The sequence below is a fragment of the Symphalangus syndactylus genome, chromosome 3 (genome assembly GCF_028878055.3).
Source record: "Symphalangus syndactylus isolate Jambi chromosome 3, NHGRI_mSymSyn1-v2.1_pri, whole genome shotgun sequence".
Taxonomy (NCBI): domain Eukaryota; kingdom Metazoa; phylum Chordata; class Mammalia; order Primates; family Hylobatidae; genus Symphalangus; species Symphalangus syndactylus.
Window position 1 is genome coordinate 39611465 of NC_072425.2, and position 17277 is coordinate 39628741.

Consider the following 17277-nt stretch of genomic DNA (forward strand, 5'->3'; position numbering starts at 1 on the left):
GCAAAAAACCTAAGTGATTAAATATGTGAGCCTTAATAGCATACTGAAATGAGTGCATGTAGCATATATTTTATATAACGATAATCTGAGTAATCTGACAATGCTAAATATTTTTAAAGCGATAATTACAAGTTACATGGCACTGTTCTTCAAGCTTTTCAAGCTTAAGGTAGGCTCAATAAGAAACTAAGTTTTAAAAATTGTGCTTGACCATTCTTTTCCATTTTAATGATCTATTTTTTAAAAAGCTAAGCATGAATATTAAATATTTAAATCTTCTAAGAGTACTGTCTTTCATACTTGAATATAATGCCACTAGATTACATTTATAGCAATTTTGCAGAAAACATGACAACAAAGGCAAGCAAACATTTTAGAATCCTGAAATAGCTAGGAGTCTTAGTATAGAATTGCTCATGAAAAATAGCAACTGTGCCAATAAGTGCAGAGCACCCAATGTGATTATCAACTTCCTGATCTGAATTCTCAACTTATTTCTTTCAGAGTCCAAGATGGAATCGATTTGCACAAAACAAAAGGCCCTAACTAAAGCACTTTGTGTCAGTGCTGCCAAATACACTGCTTCATCTGAATTCAGTTAGCATAATCTCTATCCCCACCCTTTCTTCATTTAAAAAAGGAGGTCAGCAGGTGCAACGGAGTTCAATTTTATAAATACTTTCCCAGGATAATACTCAATGAAAGGATAATAGCCTTATCTCTGATGGTATTCTGGGACACAGGCCAGTACTAAATAGATCCTGTACTAAATAGATTAAAGGAAAAAGATCTTTACAATGTGTTAGTAGTAACAATCATAAGAAACCTTATACTGCTTCCTGCTCAAAGGGTTGATGAACAGGGAAGCCTCAATGAAGAACATTAAAACAATGCAGTAACGGCAAACATTTTACAACTGTTTTTCTTTTCATGTTCATTAGCTAAGGCATTTTCAGCTAACATTTTGAAGGTAGTATGTGTTTCTTTGTTTTTGTTTTTGTTTTTTCAGTGAAAGTATAAAAAATACTTAGCACAAGAGGTTTGGATATAACCAGCAAGACAAAGTTTTCCTTCTAATGCAAAAGCAGGTAAAAATTATATATGAGTAATGAAAAGTAGAAAATTAAGAACAAAAGCTTATCTAAAGCACACCAGAGGCAATCCATGCAACTCAGCCGATGTTACTCAAAGACTATCAAACTGAGTGATCTTAGGAACCTAACTTTAGTGTATAAACATTTATCATGGCAAATAGTTGCTATGGCCGCCAGAATATTTAACTACTACAATTTTTCAAATGCTGTATAATAGTCAATTATTTAGTCTTAATTTGTTATTCTTTAGCTCAGTATCAGTTATATCAACTCCCCTAAGAGGTATGTTTCCATCACCACACTCCAAACATTACAGATGAAAAAAAAAGTAATACTTCCAAGGCCTTAAACACAATCACTGGCATATTTAGAAGTGGAATTCTTTGCCCCTAAGCTGCCATGCTTCCTTTGTACCATTGCTAATACTCATAATTGGGCAAGTATTCAATAAACTCCTGGGCCAAAAAACATACGTTCTACAGATACCTCAAAAAGAACATCTTTGGAGAAAAATTAGTTCCACCATGTACTTTCTGATTTTATATTTTCTGTCCTGGCTAATGGTTCCATCATTCGTGAAACATACAAGTTATCCTACATCTTTTTTATCTACTGTTTTCCTACACCATTCAAGAGATACCACATCCTGACATTAGACCTTCCTATGTTATCTCAGACCTTCATGATCTCCTACTGTGTCAGTTAAAATACTGTAAAGTGTTTCTCATCTCCATTCTGCATATAGCCATCAGAATGGTCTTTGTACAATGCAGATTAGTCATATCATATCCCTATCCTCAGGATGAAGTCCAACTATCCTGGATTCAAGGTCCTCCTAAAGCAGGTCTCTACCTAAAACTCCAGACTCATCTCAACATAATAAACAACATACAATCAATGCTTGCTGTTTAACAAGCTTCCAGGCTTTCACACATGCTGTTCCCTCTGCTTGTTTTGTCCTTTCCCAGCTAGCACCTGAGTGTTGACGTCTGAGCAGAATTTCTAAACACTATTCAAACTTCATCTCTTCTGTCAAGCCTTCTCTGACCCACCCAACAAAGCTATTTACTACTTAGCTCTATGATAAAACATGGCATATTCTTTTGTAATTTTTTGTTTATATATCATCTCTATTTTTATAATGTGAACTCTTTGAGAACTCGAACCTTATGCCTTTGAAACGTCTGGAACCTACATTTCCTGATACATACATGTCATCCAAAAGCCTTCTGTTGAATAAAACAGATATCCTGAGTGGAGAAAAAATGAAATAACTGCTTTTAATATCTTATGTTTTGGTGTTATATGTTATATACAATGTTCGGATGCTTTTCACCACTTGCTACAAATATACCACCTAAAACAACATTCCTCAATCTTGGTATTATGACATTTTGTGCTGGACAATTCTTGGTTGTAGGGGGCTGTCCTGTGCATTGCAAGATGTTTAGCAACATCCCTGGCCTCTATCCACAAGATTCCAGTAGTCTCCACCCCAGCTCTCACACAGTGTGACAGCCAAAAATGTCTTCTCCAGACATTGCCAATTATCTTTGAGGAGGCAAAAGCACTTTTAATTGTGAACCAATGGTTTAAAACATCACATTATTTGAAATAAAGATACAAAACAAAGAGTTTCTATGCTGGAGGCTAATTTTTCTTGCTTTAAAATTTTGTTTAATTTACCACCACAATGATATTTGTAGGGTAGATTAAAATTAAGGAAAAATATTCTCTAAAACATGATTTAAAAATTTGCAATTAATAAGAAAGTCTCTCAATGCAGAACAGTTTTTATTATGAAAGATTTCCATTGCCTTGTGATGTCTAATGAATTTAACCTCTTTTTCACTAATTAAGAAACACTATTTATATGCTGGGAGAATGGAAGATAATTTTCCAATTTTAATTCCTAGTAACCCATGAAAAATATGGACATATTTGCAATTCCCAAGCAGCATCCACCTACAGAAATTAGCCAGGTAAGAATGTGGCATTGTCTGTCAACCACTGTTGGCACACACTAGGCACACATAATAAATATTTGCTGAGTGAATTAATTTTGAACATCTATGTACAAGACTTCTACTAGGTGTTGTGGAGGATAAGGAGAATCCTGACTCAACTATACTGCAAACTCCTTAAATGTGGGGACTGTACTTTGTATCTGATGCACACTTAATGGGTACTAAGTATTTGCTGAATGAAAGAATTAGTTTAAACTGCATTATCAAACGTAAGGATTTTCCTTCTCTTTAAACAACCAAGCATCATTGCTGATCTCTGACTTGGAGACAATTAATTCAGTTGCTAGAGTTGATCATTTCATTCATTTATAAATGATATCAAGTCAAATCTTTTGACTTACCATGCCAAAAAGAATACATAATTACTCTGGGGTTTAAATTTTATTCATACTGACTGGTAAGAAAAAGGGTAATATACTGATCATCTATTGATACTGATTAATCATCTATTGATACTGATTAATCTAACAACCAGATAACAATAATCAAAAAGACTTATTAGTATTCACAATTAGCATTATCTGAATGGATCGCATAATCTGTTAAAGTTTTTAATGGCTAAACAGCAATCATTAAGAAAACACAAGCTTCATGGCTCTACTCAAAATGTGAACACTGTCTCAAGGGTAGGTTATAAAGCTCTCAAATTTTTTTCAAAATATAGTACATTGAAGAACCACTCATAAATGGGAGTGCTTTTTCATATACTATAAATGGGAGGCAAACAAAAGGAAAATAAGATTTCTGCCAGACTTTACTACTGTGTTAGGGAAGATAAAACATGTATTATGAAACACTTTGATAAGAATAATGGAAAAGGTAATAAAAATTCCAAGTGAACTAGTAGCACTGAGAATCTATAGTCAGCCCCTAACTTACTCACAGGTTATGTTCATTTCTATTTATTTATGTATTTATTTATTTATTTTTTAGAGACAGGGATCTTGCTATGTTGCCCAGGCTGGCCTTGAACTCCTGAGCTCAAGTGATCCTCCTGCCTTGGCCTCTCAGTAGGCTGGGAATACAGGCACGCATCACTACACTTCGAAGATTGTGCTCATTTCTAAACAGCCGTTTAGAATTTAGATAGCAAGTGCAAAAATCAAAACAATATGAAAGCACTGGTGCAGTCCATGGCCTACAATAGCTACCAATAAATGGTATGTTGAAACAAAACTCAGGGCTTAAGTCTGATGTTTCTATTCCAATTCAGATGCCCATGCTGAACAATGGGGACAATGGAGTGAAGTGAAGGGTCGTCTATGGACCAGAGATGCTGGGTCAGAATTAGAGGGGGGAGAGAAGGGAGAAGAACTGTCTGAGCAGGCATTGTCTTCCCCTTCCCTTCACCACCTGTCTTGGTATGGCTGGGTTGAGATGAAAGCTGAAGGAGGGAGATTCTTCTCTCCCACTACAATGTACGTAGTTCCCTCTGATCCATGGGAATACATTCCAAGACCCCTCGGTGGATGCGCAAAGCTGTGGATAGTACCAAACACTCTATATGCTATGTCTTTTTGATCTGATAACTGATAGGGCTACTAGGAGACTAACTGGTGGGTAGCATACACAGTGTGGATATGCTGGACAAAGGGATGATCTGTGTCTGGGTGGGATGGGGCAGGTCCGTGCAAGATTTCATCATGCTACTAAGCAAAGTGCACAACGTAAAACTTATGAACTATTTTTGGAATTTTCCATAAAGTATTTTCAGACTGCAATTGACCATGGGTAACTGAAATCGAACAGTAAAACTATGGATAAGGGAGAACTACTGTATGTGTTACTTGAATTTTCAAAAATAATGATAATAAGGAGGAAAGTAGCCTGTTCATCAGACTGAAGAGAAGGAAAGTGAAAGTAAGATGGAATTCATTCCCTGCTGAAAATAAGAACTCAGATGAGAGCATTCACCAGATGGTTTCAGTTTTCTCTGTAGGGCATAAGTTTAGGAAAGAGGACAAACAAGAGGGCTTAAGAGAAGAAGAGATACGAATAATCACTTGGATAGTATGTATAAGGGAGATGAATGAATACAATGAGTTATTTAGAGATGAATAAAAAGAACTGATTTCACAGAAATACTGGTTAGATTGGAGAACAATTCACCTGCTGGTGTCAACTCACACAGATACAGAATTGAGGATAAAGTGTTCTGTGAGAATGAGAAATTATTAAGTGGCAATAGAGGAGAATAGGGAAATCCAGCCCATCATTCTTTCAAAAAACATTTATGGATATCTACTTATCTACTATGTGAGCCTCTATATTAGGGCCTGGATATTTCCCAGATGAATAGAGCATGAGCTTGCCCCTAGGAAATTCATACACAACTGCAAGACGTTTGATACTGAGTCCCTATGGTATTTGGCAACTTCAATTTTTTAAAGGCAAATTTTAAACTGTTTTCTTCTCTAGCATTATGTATTTATAATATTTGTTATATGAATTATGAACCATAAAAATAAATGCACATTTGTACCCCTACCACCCAACTCATGTACTAGCATTCACAGTTCTTTTATTATTATATTTTTTCTTTTTCTTTTTTTTTTTGAGATGAAGTTTCATTCTTGTTGCCCAGGCTGGAGTGCAGTGGCATGATCTTAGCTCACTGCAACCTCTACCTCCCAGGTTCAAGCAGTTCTCCTGTTCAGCCTCCCAAGTAGCTGGGACTACAGGTGCACGCCACCACACCCAGCTAATTTTTGTGTTTTTAGTAGAGATGAGGTTTCATCATGTTGGCCAGGCTGGTCTTGAATTCCTGACCTCAGGTGATCCACCCACCTTGGCCACCCAAAGTGCTGGGATTATAGGTGTAAGCCATGCACCTGGCCAGCCCTCACATTTTTATATTTGTCTGCCTGCCTTTCAAAGCTCTTTGTAATATGACAGCATCTCCACAATACCAATCTAATTTCCAGCTATTTCTTCCAAACTCTCTATTGTAGTCATACCTGACAGGGGCATTCCACAAACTGTAAGTGCCCAAGAAAACAACTCCTTTTTCTTGTTTAAAAGAAACAAAGATTTGAGGAAGTAATTTATTTGCCTAGTAAATACATTTCTTAAAACCACCACCATAGGAACCAAGAGCTTCTTCCCCTTTAATTTCTGGAGGTAATAAAATTTCATGTGAATGGATAGTTGTAAGTGCTAAAAAGTACTTTCAAATGTTGTCATGGAAACTTAAAATTCTTTGAAAAGGATTTATATTATCTTCTCATTCTAGTAAGAAACATGTTATATTGCCTTGCATCTTAAAATAAGGTATAAGATTAGCACTTAAACTGCTACTGCCTCAAACGGGACTCTTCTCTTTCATGAACTTAATAAAAATTATGATAAAATAAAGACAACATAAAATTACTACCTTAATCATTTGTAAGTGTACAGTTCAGTGACATTAAGTACATTCAAACTGTTGTGCAAGAATCACCACCATCCATCTCCAGAGCTCTCTTCATCTTACAAAACTAAAACTCTTCACCCATTAGACAATATCCCCATTCCACTCTCCCTGCCACCCTGGCAACTATCGTTCTACTTTCTGTCTATATAAACTTGACTGCTCCAGGGTGGAATCATACAGTATTTGTCCTTTTGTGACTGGCTTTTTTTTTTTTTTTTTTTTTTTTTGAGACGGAGTCTCGCTCTGTCGCCCAGGCTGGAGTGCAGTGGCGCAATCTCGGCTCACTGCAAGCTCCGCCTCCCGGGTTCACGCCATTCTCCTGCCTCAGCCTCTCCGAGTAGCTGGGACTACAGGCGCCCGCCACCACGCCCGGCTAATTTTTTTGTATTTTTAGTAGAGACGGGGTTTCACCGGGGTCTCGATCTCCTGACCTCGTGATCCGCCCACCTCGGCCTCCCAAAGTGCTGGGATTACAAGCGTGAGCCACCGCGCCCGGCGTGACTGGCTTACTTCACTTCGCATAATGTCCTCAAGGTTCATCCATGTTATAGCATGTGTCAGAATTTATTTTCCTATTTCTTATTGTGGTAAAAAATGCATAACATATAATTGACTGTCTCAACCATTTTTAAGTGTACAGTACAGCACTATTAACTATATGCATATTGTGGTGCAACAGATTTTTAGAACTTTTTCATCTTGTAAATCTGAAACTCTAGTCATTGAACCACAACTCCGTTTTTCCCTCTCCTTCAGTTCCTGGCAACCACACTTCTACTTTTTGTTTCATGTAAGTGGAATTATGCAGTCTCTTTCTTTTTATGACTGACTTATTTGACTTAGCATAGTGTCCTCAATTTTCATGCAAGTTGTAGCATATGACATTCCTTCCTCCTTTTTTAAGGCTAAAATAATATTCCATTGTATGTATACACCATATTTTCTTTGTTTTTGTTTTTGAGGTTTTTTGAGACAGGGTCTTACTCTATCACCCAGGCTAGACTGCAGTGGCATAATCTCAGCTCACTGCAACCTCCGGGGCTCAAGCGATCCTCCTGCCTCAGCCTCCCGAGTAGCTGGGACTACAAGTGCATGCCACCATGCCTGGGTAATTTTATTTTTTGTAGAGACGAGATCTCACTACGTTGTTCAGGCTGGTCTTGAACTCCTGAACTCAAGTGATCTTCCTGCCTCAGTTTCCCAAAGTTCTGGGACTACAGGTGTGAGCCACCACGACTGGCAGTTCACCATATTTTCTTTAGCCATTTATTGGTCTACCAACATTAGGTTGCTTCTACCTCTTGGCTATTGTGAGTAATGCCACAATGAACATGATTGTGCAAATATCTCTTTAAGATCCTATTTTCAATTCTTTTGGATATATTCTCAGAAGTGGGACTGCTGTATCATATGCTAATTTTATCTTTAATTTTTTGAGGAACCTCCATACAATTTTCCACAGCAGCTGCACTGTTTTACATTCCCATCAATGGTACACAAAGGTTCCAATTCTCTACATCCTCACCAACACTTGTGTGATTTTTGGTGTTTTTTTAATAGTAGATCTTCAGATAGTCTAGATATTAACTGCTTACCAGATATCTGATTTATAAATATCTTCTATGGGTTGACTTTTCACTCTGTTGATTTTTGTCCTTTGATGTACAGTTTTTAATTGATGTAATCCAATTTACGTATTTTTTCTTTTGTTGCCTGTGCTTTTGGTGCAATTTGGTGCTATCCAAGAAATTATTGCCAAATGCATGGCCACGCAGCTTTCTCCTACATTTTCTTCTAAGAGTTTTTGCAGTTTTAGCTCTTACATTTAGGCTCTTTCATGGACCTTTAACTAGCCCCTCTTAACTGATTTGAAAATTTCCCACTTAAGTTTGAATTATATATTAAAGATATTCCTCTCTGAAATTAATGATTGAGGTCTATATATTTGAGGCTACAGGGTCTGTGTATTTTCTAACAGAAATATGCTGTAACAACATGCAGACATAGATTCTAATAAAAATTATTTGCTACTCTTGAATCAACTTGCACCTCAAATGATAGAAAGGATAACTGAATGGCCAGGTGTCTGGCTCATCCTGCAATCTCAGCACTTTGAGAGGCCGAGGGGGAGGATTGCTTAAGGCTAGGAGTTTGACACCAGCCTAGACAACATAGCAATACCTCACTGCTATATAAAGTAAAAAAATTATCTGGGCATGGTGACACATGCCTGTAGTCCCAGCTACTCAGGAGGCTGCAGCAGGAGAACCACTTGAGCCCAGAAGTACAAGGCTGCAGTGAACCATGATTGTGCCACTGTACTACAGCCTAGACCACTGCACTTCAGCCTGTCTTTTAAGCAGGAAGAAAAAGAAAAAAATCAGATAACTTAAAAAGACAAAAGGAGGAAAAATAATGCAAAAAGCAGAGAAATAATTCTCTCAGTGATAAGGATAATATTGGAATTAAATCTTACCAGGTCTAGTTTTAAGTCACCAATTTAAACAGCAGCATAGGTTCTTTTGAGAAATTCAGAAATTTCAACTTAGGGTTGCTACTCAAATAAGGCATTTAGGCCCCTATACCAAAGGCTCTCTCTCTGATAGAATTTTATAGCTTTTCTATTTGCCTGTTAAAATTTTGTCTTCTCTATCCTCCATTGTTGTGCTTCTGGATGCTGTCATTTTTTATGGCTAGCTTATTGACTTATTATTCATACAGCTGGCACAAAACCCTAACGGTACCTTTGTAGCTAGGCACCAATTTAAGAAGTCTGTTTGCTGAAATAATGTTTATTCATTAATACATCTTGAGCACCCACTTTGTGCAAGATACAGTGAGAAATACAAAGCTCTAAAACCCACCAGGAGGGTCTTCTTAACTAGACCTGAACAGGCCAGTCGGTATCATATTCACTTAGAAGGATACCAGCCTGGAAACAAAGCATACCAGCAGGGGACCATAGGGCATTTCTCCTCCAGTGAACATCTCAGCAGGCCACACAGACAACAAGGACCTAGTTCTCTTCTAGCCCTCCAGATGACAGCTCAGGTTCAAGGGACCAAGACTCATATCCAGTGGGTTTGAGAAGATATGTTGGAAGACAGTTCAAGACTAGATCATAGCTTTGAATGATAGTATAAGACATACAGACTTTTATTTTTTACTATGGATAATTTCCGAGCAAGGGGTTAGCATTGATTAAAGCTCTAGGAATATTAATATGTCAGTAGTATGTAAGAGAGCTAAAACTAGAGAGAGACTGGACGCAGAAAGACTATTACATTCCATTAGTGGAATAATAATATTAATAATTATAATGATAATAGCAGCAGCCAATAATTTTTCTTAGCAACTTAATATTTGCCAGATACTGTTCTAAGCACTGTTTATGTATCAAGTCCTCATAACAATCCTATGAAGTATATTAGGTACGAATATTGTCCCTATTTCATAGATGTGGAAACTGAGGCAAGGAGAAGTCAAGTAATTTGCACAGGGTCTCACAGCCAGTAAGTGGTAGGAGCAACATCTGAACCCAAAGAATCACATTCCGGAGTATATGCTTTTAACCACTCAACCACACCACTTGTCAGAGTATACTCACATTGTCTAAAATTCTGGAAAAACCCTTAAGGAAGAGCTCACCCCTTCCTAAGAAACCTTATAATGATGAGGCTGGTAGTTCTGGTATGAGGCTCAGCAACAACACATGTGGAGATACAATATGGGAATAAAAAACGAGATCGTGAAGAGTGGTTGGCACTTCTTTATTCAAGTGCCTACCAAGTGTCCAGTATTCTTCATACATCATCTTAGTTAATCTTCATAACAACTTATGAGAGAGTATTATTTTTAATCCACATTTTTTCAGATGAGGAAACCTAGGCTCAGAGAACTTTTACCCTTTACCCTCATTACAGAGCAAGTCAGTGATAGTCAGCACTGGAATCCAGACCCAAATCAACCCACGTTATCCTATGCTGAGGGCATGGAACAACGGAACAGGGATACTGCCAGCCTGGAAGGCTGCAGTCCTCCTGCCTTCAGCAGGCTAGCATCCTCAACTGGAAGACACTGGAGCCATGCTAGTGTGTGTAGAGCTATGGTTCCAGGTTGTCTATCCACCCAGCTAGAAGTTGTACCCACTGGATACTTGGGTCGGTCCTTGTTCCAAGCAACCAGCACCAGGCTGTGGATCTGGGCAGGATCAAGGCAGCTCTGAGGATTCCTACACACAAAATACAAGCATGAAACCTCAAGGAAATTCAAAAACATGGACCTCTACAAAGGGTGGTTAAAAAGACGATTCTCTGAAGAGAACTGAGGCAAGCCATGTGGACCTGAGGATGTTACCTAGAGATAAAATGCCTCAGAAAACAGAGCTAGATTTCAGGAAACTATGTTAGTTTTCTCAGCTAATTCCCCTATGTTTAGCCTCAAAGCTGCTCACAATTAATATCAGAAAAAGAGCTATGACAGAACATTAAATTTAAAAAGCAAAACACAAAACTATATACACACCTAGTCATTGAAAAACTACTAATGCTGGAATTTAAATTTCTCCTTATTTTTTCTGAACTTTTCAAATTTCCTATAATATGCATATGTTACATTGCTAACCAGGGTTTTATATATGTGTGTGTGTATATATATATATATATATATACACACACACACACACAGACACACACACACCACACACACACACACCACACACACACACACACACATATATATTATTTCAATATATAAAATTTGTTTCAATTTATATATATGTGAACTGAAATACTTTTAACCAATACTTGGAAGAAACAAATTTTACATAGAGTGGTTTAGTAATTTCCAAATACTCATAGACTACATCAAAGTCACCTGAGATATTTATTTAAAAAATACTAACTTCCAGAGCACAAAGACCCACTCAGTCAGAATTTCACTGGGTGGGGCCCAGGAATCTGGAGTTTAACAAGCTCCCTGGGTGACTATAATATTTTTTAGCAAGGAAGTCCAAAATTACTTCAATTATCTAAGGTTCCTTGATAATTTATTTAACACTAGGGCAAATTTATATTTAACAAAGAGAACAAGGTGACAGGTCATAGATTTGGATGGCCTAATGTCTCACCATTTATCTCTGCAAACTTCTGAACATCACTCAGAGTTTTCAGTTCTTGCCTTGGACATGCTGCTACACACAGTGCTACAGACTTAATCTTCCGGTTTATCAAGTCCAGGTTGCATGGATCCAAAAAGAATACATACCTAAAGCATGGAGAAAAAAACTGAGATATTATTTCACAAAACACATTGTGGCTCCCTGTATATTTGACTAAGCCTAGAGCAAAGAACATCTATTCCACATTCCTCCACGATAAAAATCTCATCATCAATACATTTTTTAAAAATTGCTTATAAACAGACTAACAGTGGGAATTGGGGAATTGTAGGACTTATAATTTTCATGATCTATTCTTCTAATATTTAAATGTTTGTATTGTGTACATGCTTATTTTATAATCAGAAATCATCTATTTTAGTTTTCTTCAAATCATTAATTTTTTCTTATTTTGTCAAACTTGTACCAAAAAAAATTATTGGAATATCATAATACTGCTATATAATATAGCATGAATAAGTTTATATATAAACAGTAAACTTTAGTTAATAAATATAATTCAGTCATTATATATAATTCATATAAATAGAATTATATAATTCCAAAAATTAATATATATTATAGATATCAATGAATATATACAACTGAATATATAAAGTTAAATGGAGACTAGAGGGAAATACACCAACACTTCAACTACAGTCATCTCTGGGTGTTAAAATAAAGTGATTTTTAATTTATTTTACCTTTCAGAATCCACATCTTCTAGAAAGAATGCCAATTACTTTTGAACTGAAATAACTGCAGTAAATACTGTTTAATAGTTTAAATACTGTCCATTACAGATAGACAAAATAATCCCCAAATCTGAAATTATACGCTTTAAGTCCTGTATACTTGTATTTTAGGAAAGGGAAGATTAATTAGAAAGCACACTAAAGCATGTATTTTTAATGTTATAAAGTAGATGAGATGACAAAGATTGTAGAAGCTAACATTTGCTCAAAGAGAAAGTAAGGGCTAAACATTCTCAACTGAGATAAGCTAAGTGCAATAATACGGATCAAGGAAGGGAGTACAAGGAATGCTTCCACCTAAAATGAATCTCCAGCCAGGGTTCAATTCCACTGAGTCCATAGGAAGTTTTATAAAATCATGCATCTGTCAATAGCCTTTCACACAGTTAAACTCTGTTGCTATGCAAAATGTGGTTTCAAATCCGGAACAGGAAATATAACCTAATATAAAAATTAGGAGAACAAACTGAAAAGCAGAAAAGGTAAAGTCAATACATATGCTAAAATGGAAACTATAAAGGAAAAAAAAATAAGTAGGAAAAAAAAGGGGGCTACTACAGAGGCCTTTGCAGATCAAGTAATACTGCACATTTCAGCGCAGCAAGGGGACTGGGAACCCGGCATGAAGGTCAGGTATAACTTACCAAACTAAAAAAAAAAAAAAATGTGTGTGTGTGACCCTATCCGTGACTCCAAACCCATTAATGTTCTATCTACACAGATAGAAGGAAAGAAAAAAAGCCAGGCAGAAAGACGAGGTTTAGAAGTAGGTTTTGGGGACTGTTTCCATGGCTGATAACAAGGAAGCAGGGCATACGGAGAATTGTTTCTGGCAATTTCTGAGTAGAAACAAGCATTCTCTTACTAATTCTCCCTTCTTCTATCCTGGGCGTCTGACTAAGCATGTCTATGCCTGTGACCCTGTATAATGAATTGCACGAAGACAGATTCTGGACAGGGAACAATCAGGTCCTTGAGAAAAGTGTCATAAAACCTTTGAATCAACCACTACTGCTACCACTACCACCACCACCACCACCACTATCACTGCTACCATTGCCATCACCACCACCATCACTACTAAGAATACTTTTTTTTTTTTGAGATGGAGTTCTGCTCTGTCGCACAGGCTGGAGTGCAATGGCGTGGTCTCAGCTGACTGCAACCTCAGCCTTCCAGGTTCAAACGATTCTCCTGCCTCAGCCTCCTGAGTAGCTGGAATTACAGGTACCTACTACCACACCTGGCTAATTTTTGTATTTTTAGTAGAGACGGGGTTTCACCATGTTGGCCAGGCTGGTCTTGAACTCCTGACCTCAGGTGATCCACCCGCCTTGGCCTCCCAAAGTGCTGGGATTACAGGTATGATGAGCCACTGCACCTGGCCTAATAATACTTAATGATAAAGACTTTTAAAAATGATAGCCAATTTTATTGAGTACTTACTATTTATCAGACACTGTATTAAACCCTTTACATGTATTAACTCATTTAATTCTCACAGTAATTCTGTTGTGTGTTTCTCTATGGGGCAGGAGGTGGGCAGTGGAACTGGGATGGGAGACAGGCATTGAGTACACAGTTTTAAGTGATGAGCAATGCCTTGAGAACCATCTGGGGAAATCACATCACAGTAGAAAAAGAAGCTTAGGAAAAAGGAAAAAAAAAGCCAGAAGCTGCCAGGGCCTTGCTGCTGGGCCTAGTCTGGATCAATGACAACCTCTTGAGAATAGATGCACTGTCTGTCCTGTAGGCTTCAGCCTCTTCCAAGGGCAAAAGTATCCCTATTATATTTCTAACTTCTTTTATACCTTAAAACATATTCCTTTGATTTATGCTAGTGACTGGGCAGCAACCTTATCCCTTGCTTTAGTCAGACCAATGGGAACTTGCTTTCTGGTTCTCTCTTAATAGTTCTCTGACCTTGGAAAATATATTTATCCTTCTGAGCCTCAGTTTCCTTATCTGAAAAATTACGTATCACCTATTTTATAGTTTGTTGTAATGTGATCAATAATATATATAAAGCAACTAACATAGTATGCACTCAGTGATTCGTGTCATTACCATTAAGAATACTATTTGTTTTCCATACATTTTACATTTCATAGTAAGGAACTAAACTCAACATTTTCTTATATGGGCATAAAACAGGGATACAATACTAACATTCAGTTTTCATTTAGAAAAAAAAAATCTGCGTAGGAGTATTCATGACTAAGGGTAAGGTCATTACCCTTGAGAACCAAGTAGGCCCCCAAAACAAATCCAGCACAAGGAAAACAAGAACAGGAGGGTGAGAAGAATGCTACCATGACTACAACACTGTAAAATCAACATTGCACATTTTTCAGCCTGTGTATATGGTTTGAAAAGATCTAAAAACTTATTTCAAATGGTATCTTAAAGAAATACACACTCACATACATCACATGTTTACATTCCGTATCTTACCTGCCCTCCATAGTCTAAGAACATATTAAGCTGGCCAGGTGCAGTGGCTCAAGCCTATAAACCCAGCACTTTGGGAGGCCAAGGCGGGCAGATTGCTTAAGGTCAGGAGTTGGAGACAAGCCTGGACAATATGGTGAAATCCCATCTCTACCAAAAACACAAAAATTAGCTGAGCATGGTGGCAGGCACCTGTAATCCCAGCTACTTGGGAGGCTGAGGCAGAAGAATTGCTTGAACCGGGGAAGTGGAGGTTGCAGTGAGCCGAGATCGCACCACCGCACTCCAGCCTGGGCAACAGAGCGAGACTCTGTCAAAAAAAAAAAAAAAAAAGGATTCGAGTTGGGGAGCCAAGATGGCCGAATAGGAACAGCTCCGGTCTCCAGCTCCCAGCCTGAGTGACACAGAAGACGGGTGATTTCTGCATTTCTGCTTGAGGTACCGGTTTCATCTCACTAGGGAGTGCCAAACAGTGGGTGCAGGACAGTCGGTGAAGCGCACTGTGCGCGAGCCGAAGCAGGGCGAGGCATTGCCTCACTCGGGAAGCGCAAGGGGTCAGGGAGTTCCCTTTCCTAGTCAAAGAAAGGGGAAACAGCACCTGGAATATCGGGTCAGTCCCACCCAAATACTGCGCTTTTCCAATGGGCCTGGAAAACGGCACACTAGGAGATTGTGTCCCGCACCTGGCTCGGAGGGTCCTATGCCCACGGAGTCTCGCTGATTGCTAGCACAGCAGTCTGAGATCAAGCTGCAAGGCGGCAGCAAGGCTGGGGGAGGGGCGCCCGCCATTGCCCAGGCTTGCTTAGGTAAACAAAGCAGCCAGGAAGCTCGAACTGGGTGGAGCCCACCACAGCTCAAGGAGGCCTGCCTGCCTCTGTAGGCTCCACCTCTGGGGGCAGGGCACAGACAAACAAAAACTCAGCAGGAACCTCCACAGACTTAAATGTCCCTGTCTGACTGACAGCTTTGAAGAGAGTAGTGGTTCTCCCAGCACGCAGCTGGAGATCTGAGAACGGACAGACTGCCTCCTAAAGTGGGTCCCTCACCCCTGAGCAGCCTAACTGGGAGGCACCCCCCAAGTAGGGACAGACTGACACCTCACTCGGCCGGGTACTCCTCTGAGACAAAACTTCCAGAGGAACTATCAGACAGCTGAATTTGTGGTCTCACGAAAATCCGGTATTCTGCAGCCACGACTGCTGACACCCAGCCAAACAGGGTCTGGAGTGGACCTCTAGTAAACTCCAACAGACCTGCAGCTGAGGGTCCTGTCTGCTAGAAGGAAAACTAACAAACAGAAAGGACATCCACACCAAAAACCCATCTGTACATCACCATCATCGAAGACCAAAAGTAGATAAAACCACAAAGATGGGGAAAAAACAGAGCAGAAAAACTGGAAACTCTAAAAAGCAGAGCACCTCTCCTCCTCCAAAGGAACGCAGTTCCTCACCAGCAATGGAACAAAGCTGGATGGAGGATGACTTTGACGAGTTGAGAGAAGAAGGCTTCAGATGATCAAATTACTCTGAGCTACAGGAGGAAATTCAAAACCATAGCAAAGAAGTTAAAAACTTTGAAAAAAAATTAGAAGAATGGATAACTAGAATAACCAATGGAGAGAAGGGCTTAAAGGAGCTGATGGAGCTGAAAGCCAAGTATCGAGAACTACGTGAAGATTGCAGAAGCCTCGGTAGCAGATGCGATCAACTGGAAGAAAGGGTATCAGTGATGGAAGATGAAATGAATGAAATGAAGCGAGAAGGGAAGTTTAGAGAAAAAAGAATAAAAAGAAATGAACAAAGCCTCCAAGAAATTTGGGACTACGTGAAAAGACCAAACCTACGTCTGATTGGTGTACCTGAAAATGACGGGGAGAATGGAACCAAGTTGGAAAACACTCTGCAAGATATTATCCAGGAGAACTTCCCCAATCTAGCAAGGCAGGCCAACATTCAGATTCAGGAAATACAGAGAACGCCACAAAGATACTCCTCGAGAAGAGCAACTCCAAAACACATAATTGTCAGATTCACCAAAGTTGAAATGAAGGGAAAAATGTTAAGGGCAGCCAGAGAGAAAGGTCGGGTTACCCACAAAGGGAACCCCATCAGACTAACAGCTGATCTCTCAGCAGAAACTCTACAAGCCAGAAGAGAGTGGGGGCCGATATTCAACATTCTTAAAGAAAAGAATTTTCAACCCAGAATCTCCTATCCCGCCAAACTAAGCTTCATAAGTGAAGGAGAAATAAAATACTTTACAGACAAGCAAACGCTGAGTGATTTTGTCACCACCAGGCCTGCCCTAAAAGAGCTCCTGAAGGAAGCACTAAACATGGAAAGGAACAATCGGTACCAGCCACTGCAAAAACATG

General features: G+C 38.8%; 1 protein-coding gene across 3 annotated transcripts in view; it reads right to left on the reverse strand.

The window, feature by feature from the left end:
* SLC44A1 (solute carrier family 44 member 1) overlaps positions 1 to 17277 on the reverse strand; it is a 200291-nt gene that overhangs the window by 93081 nt on the left and 89933 nt on the right. For all 3 annotated transcript variants that reach the window (XM_055271590.2, XM_055271589.2, XM_055271591.2), the window contains one exon: positions 11662 to 11798. In XM_055271590.2, the coding sequence (XP_055127565.1) occupies positions 11662 to 11798 (137 nt within the window). The remainder of the gene's footprint in view (positions 1 to 11661; positions 11799 to 17277) is intronic.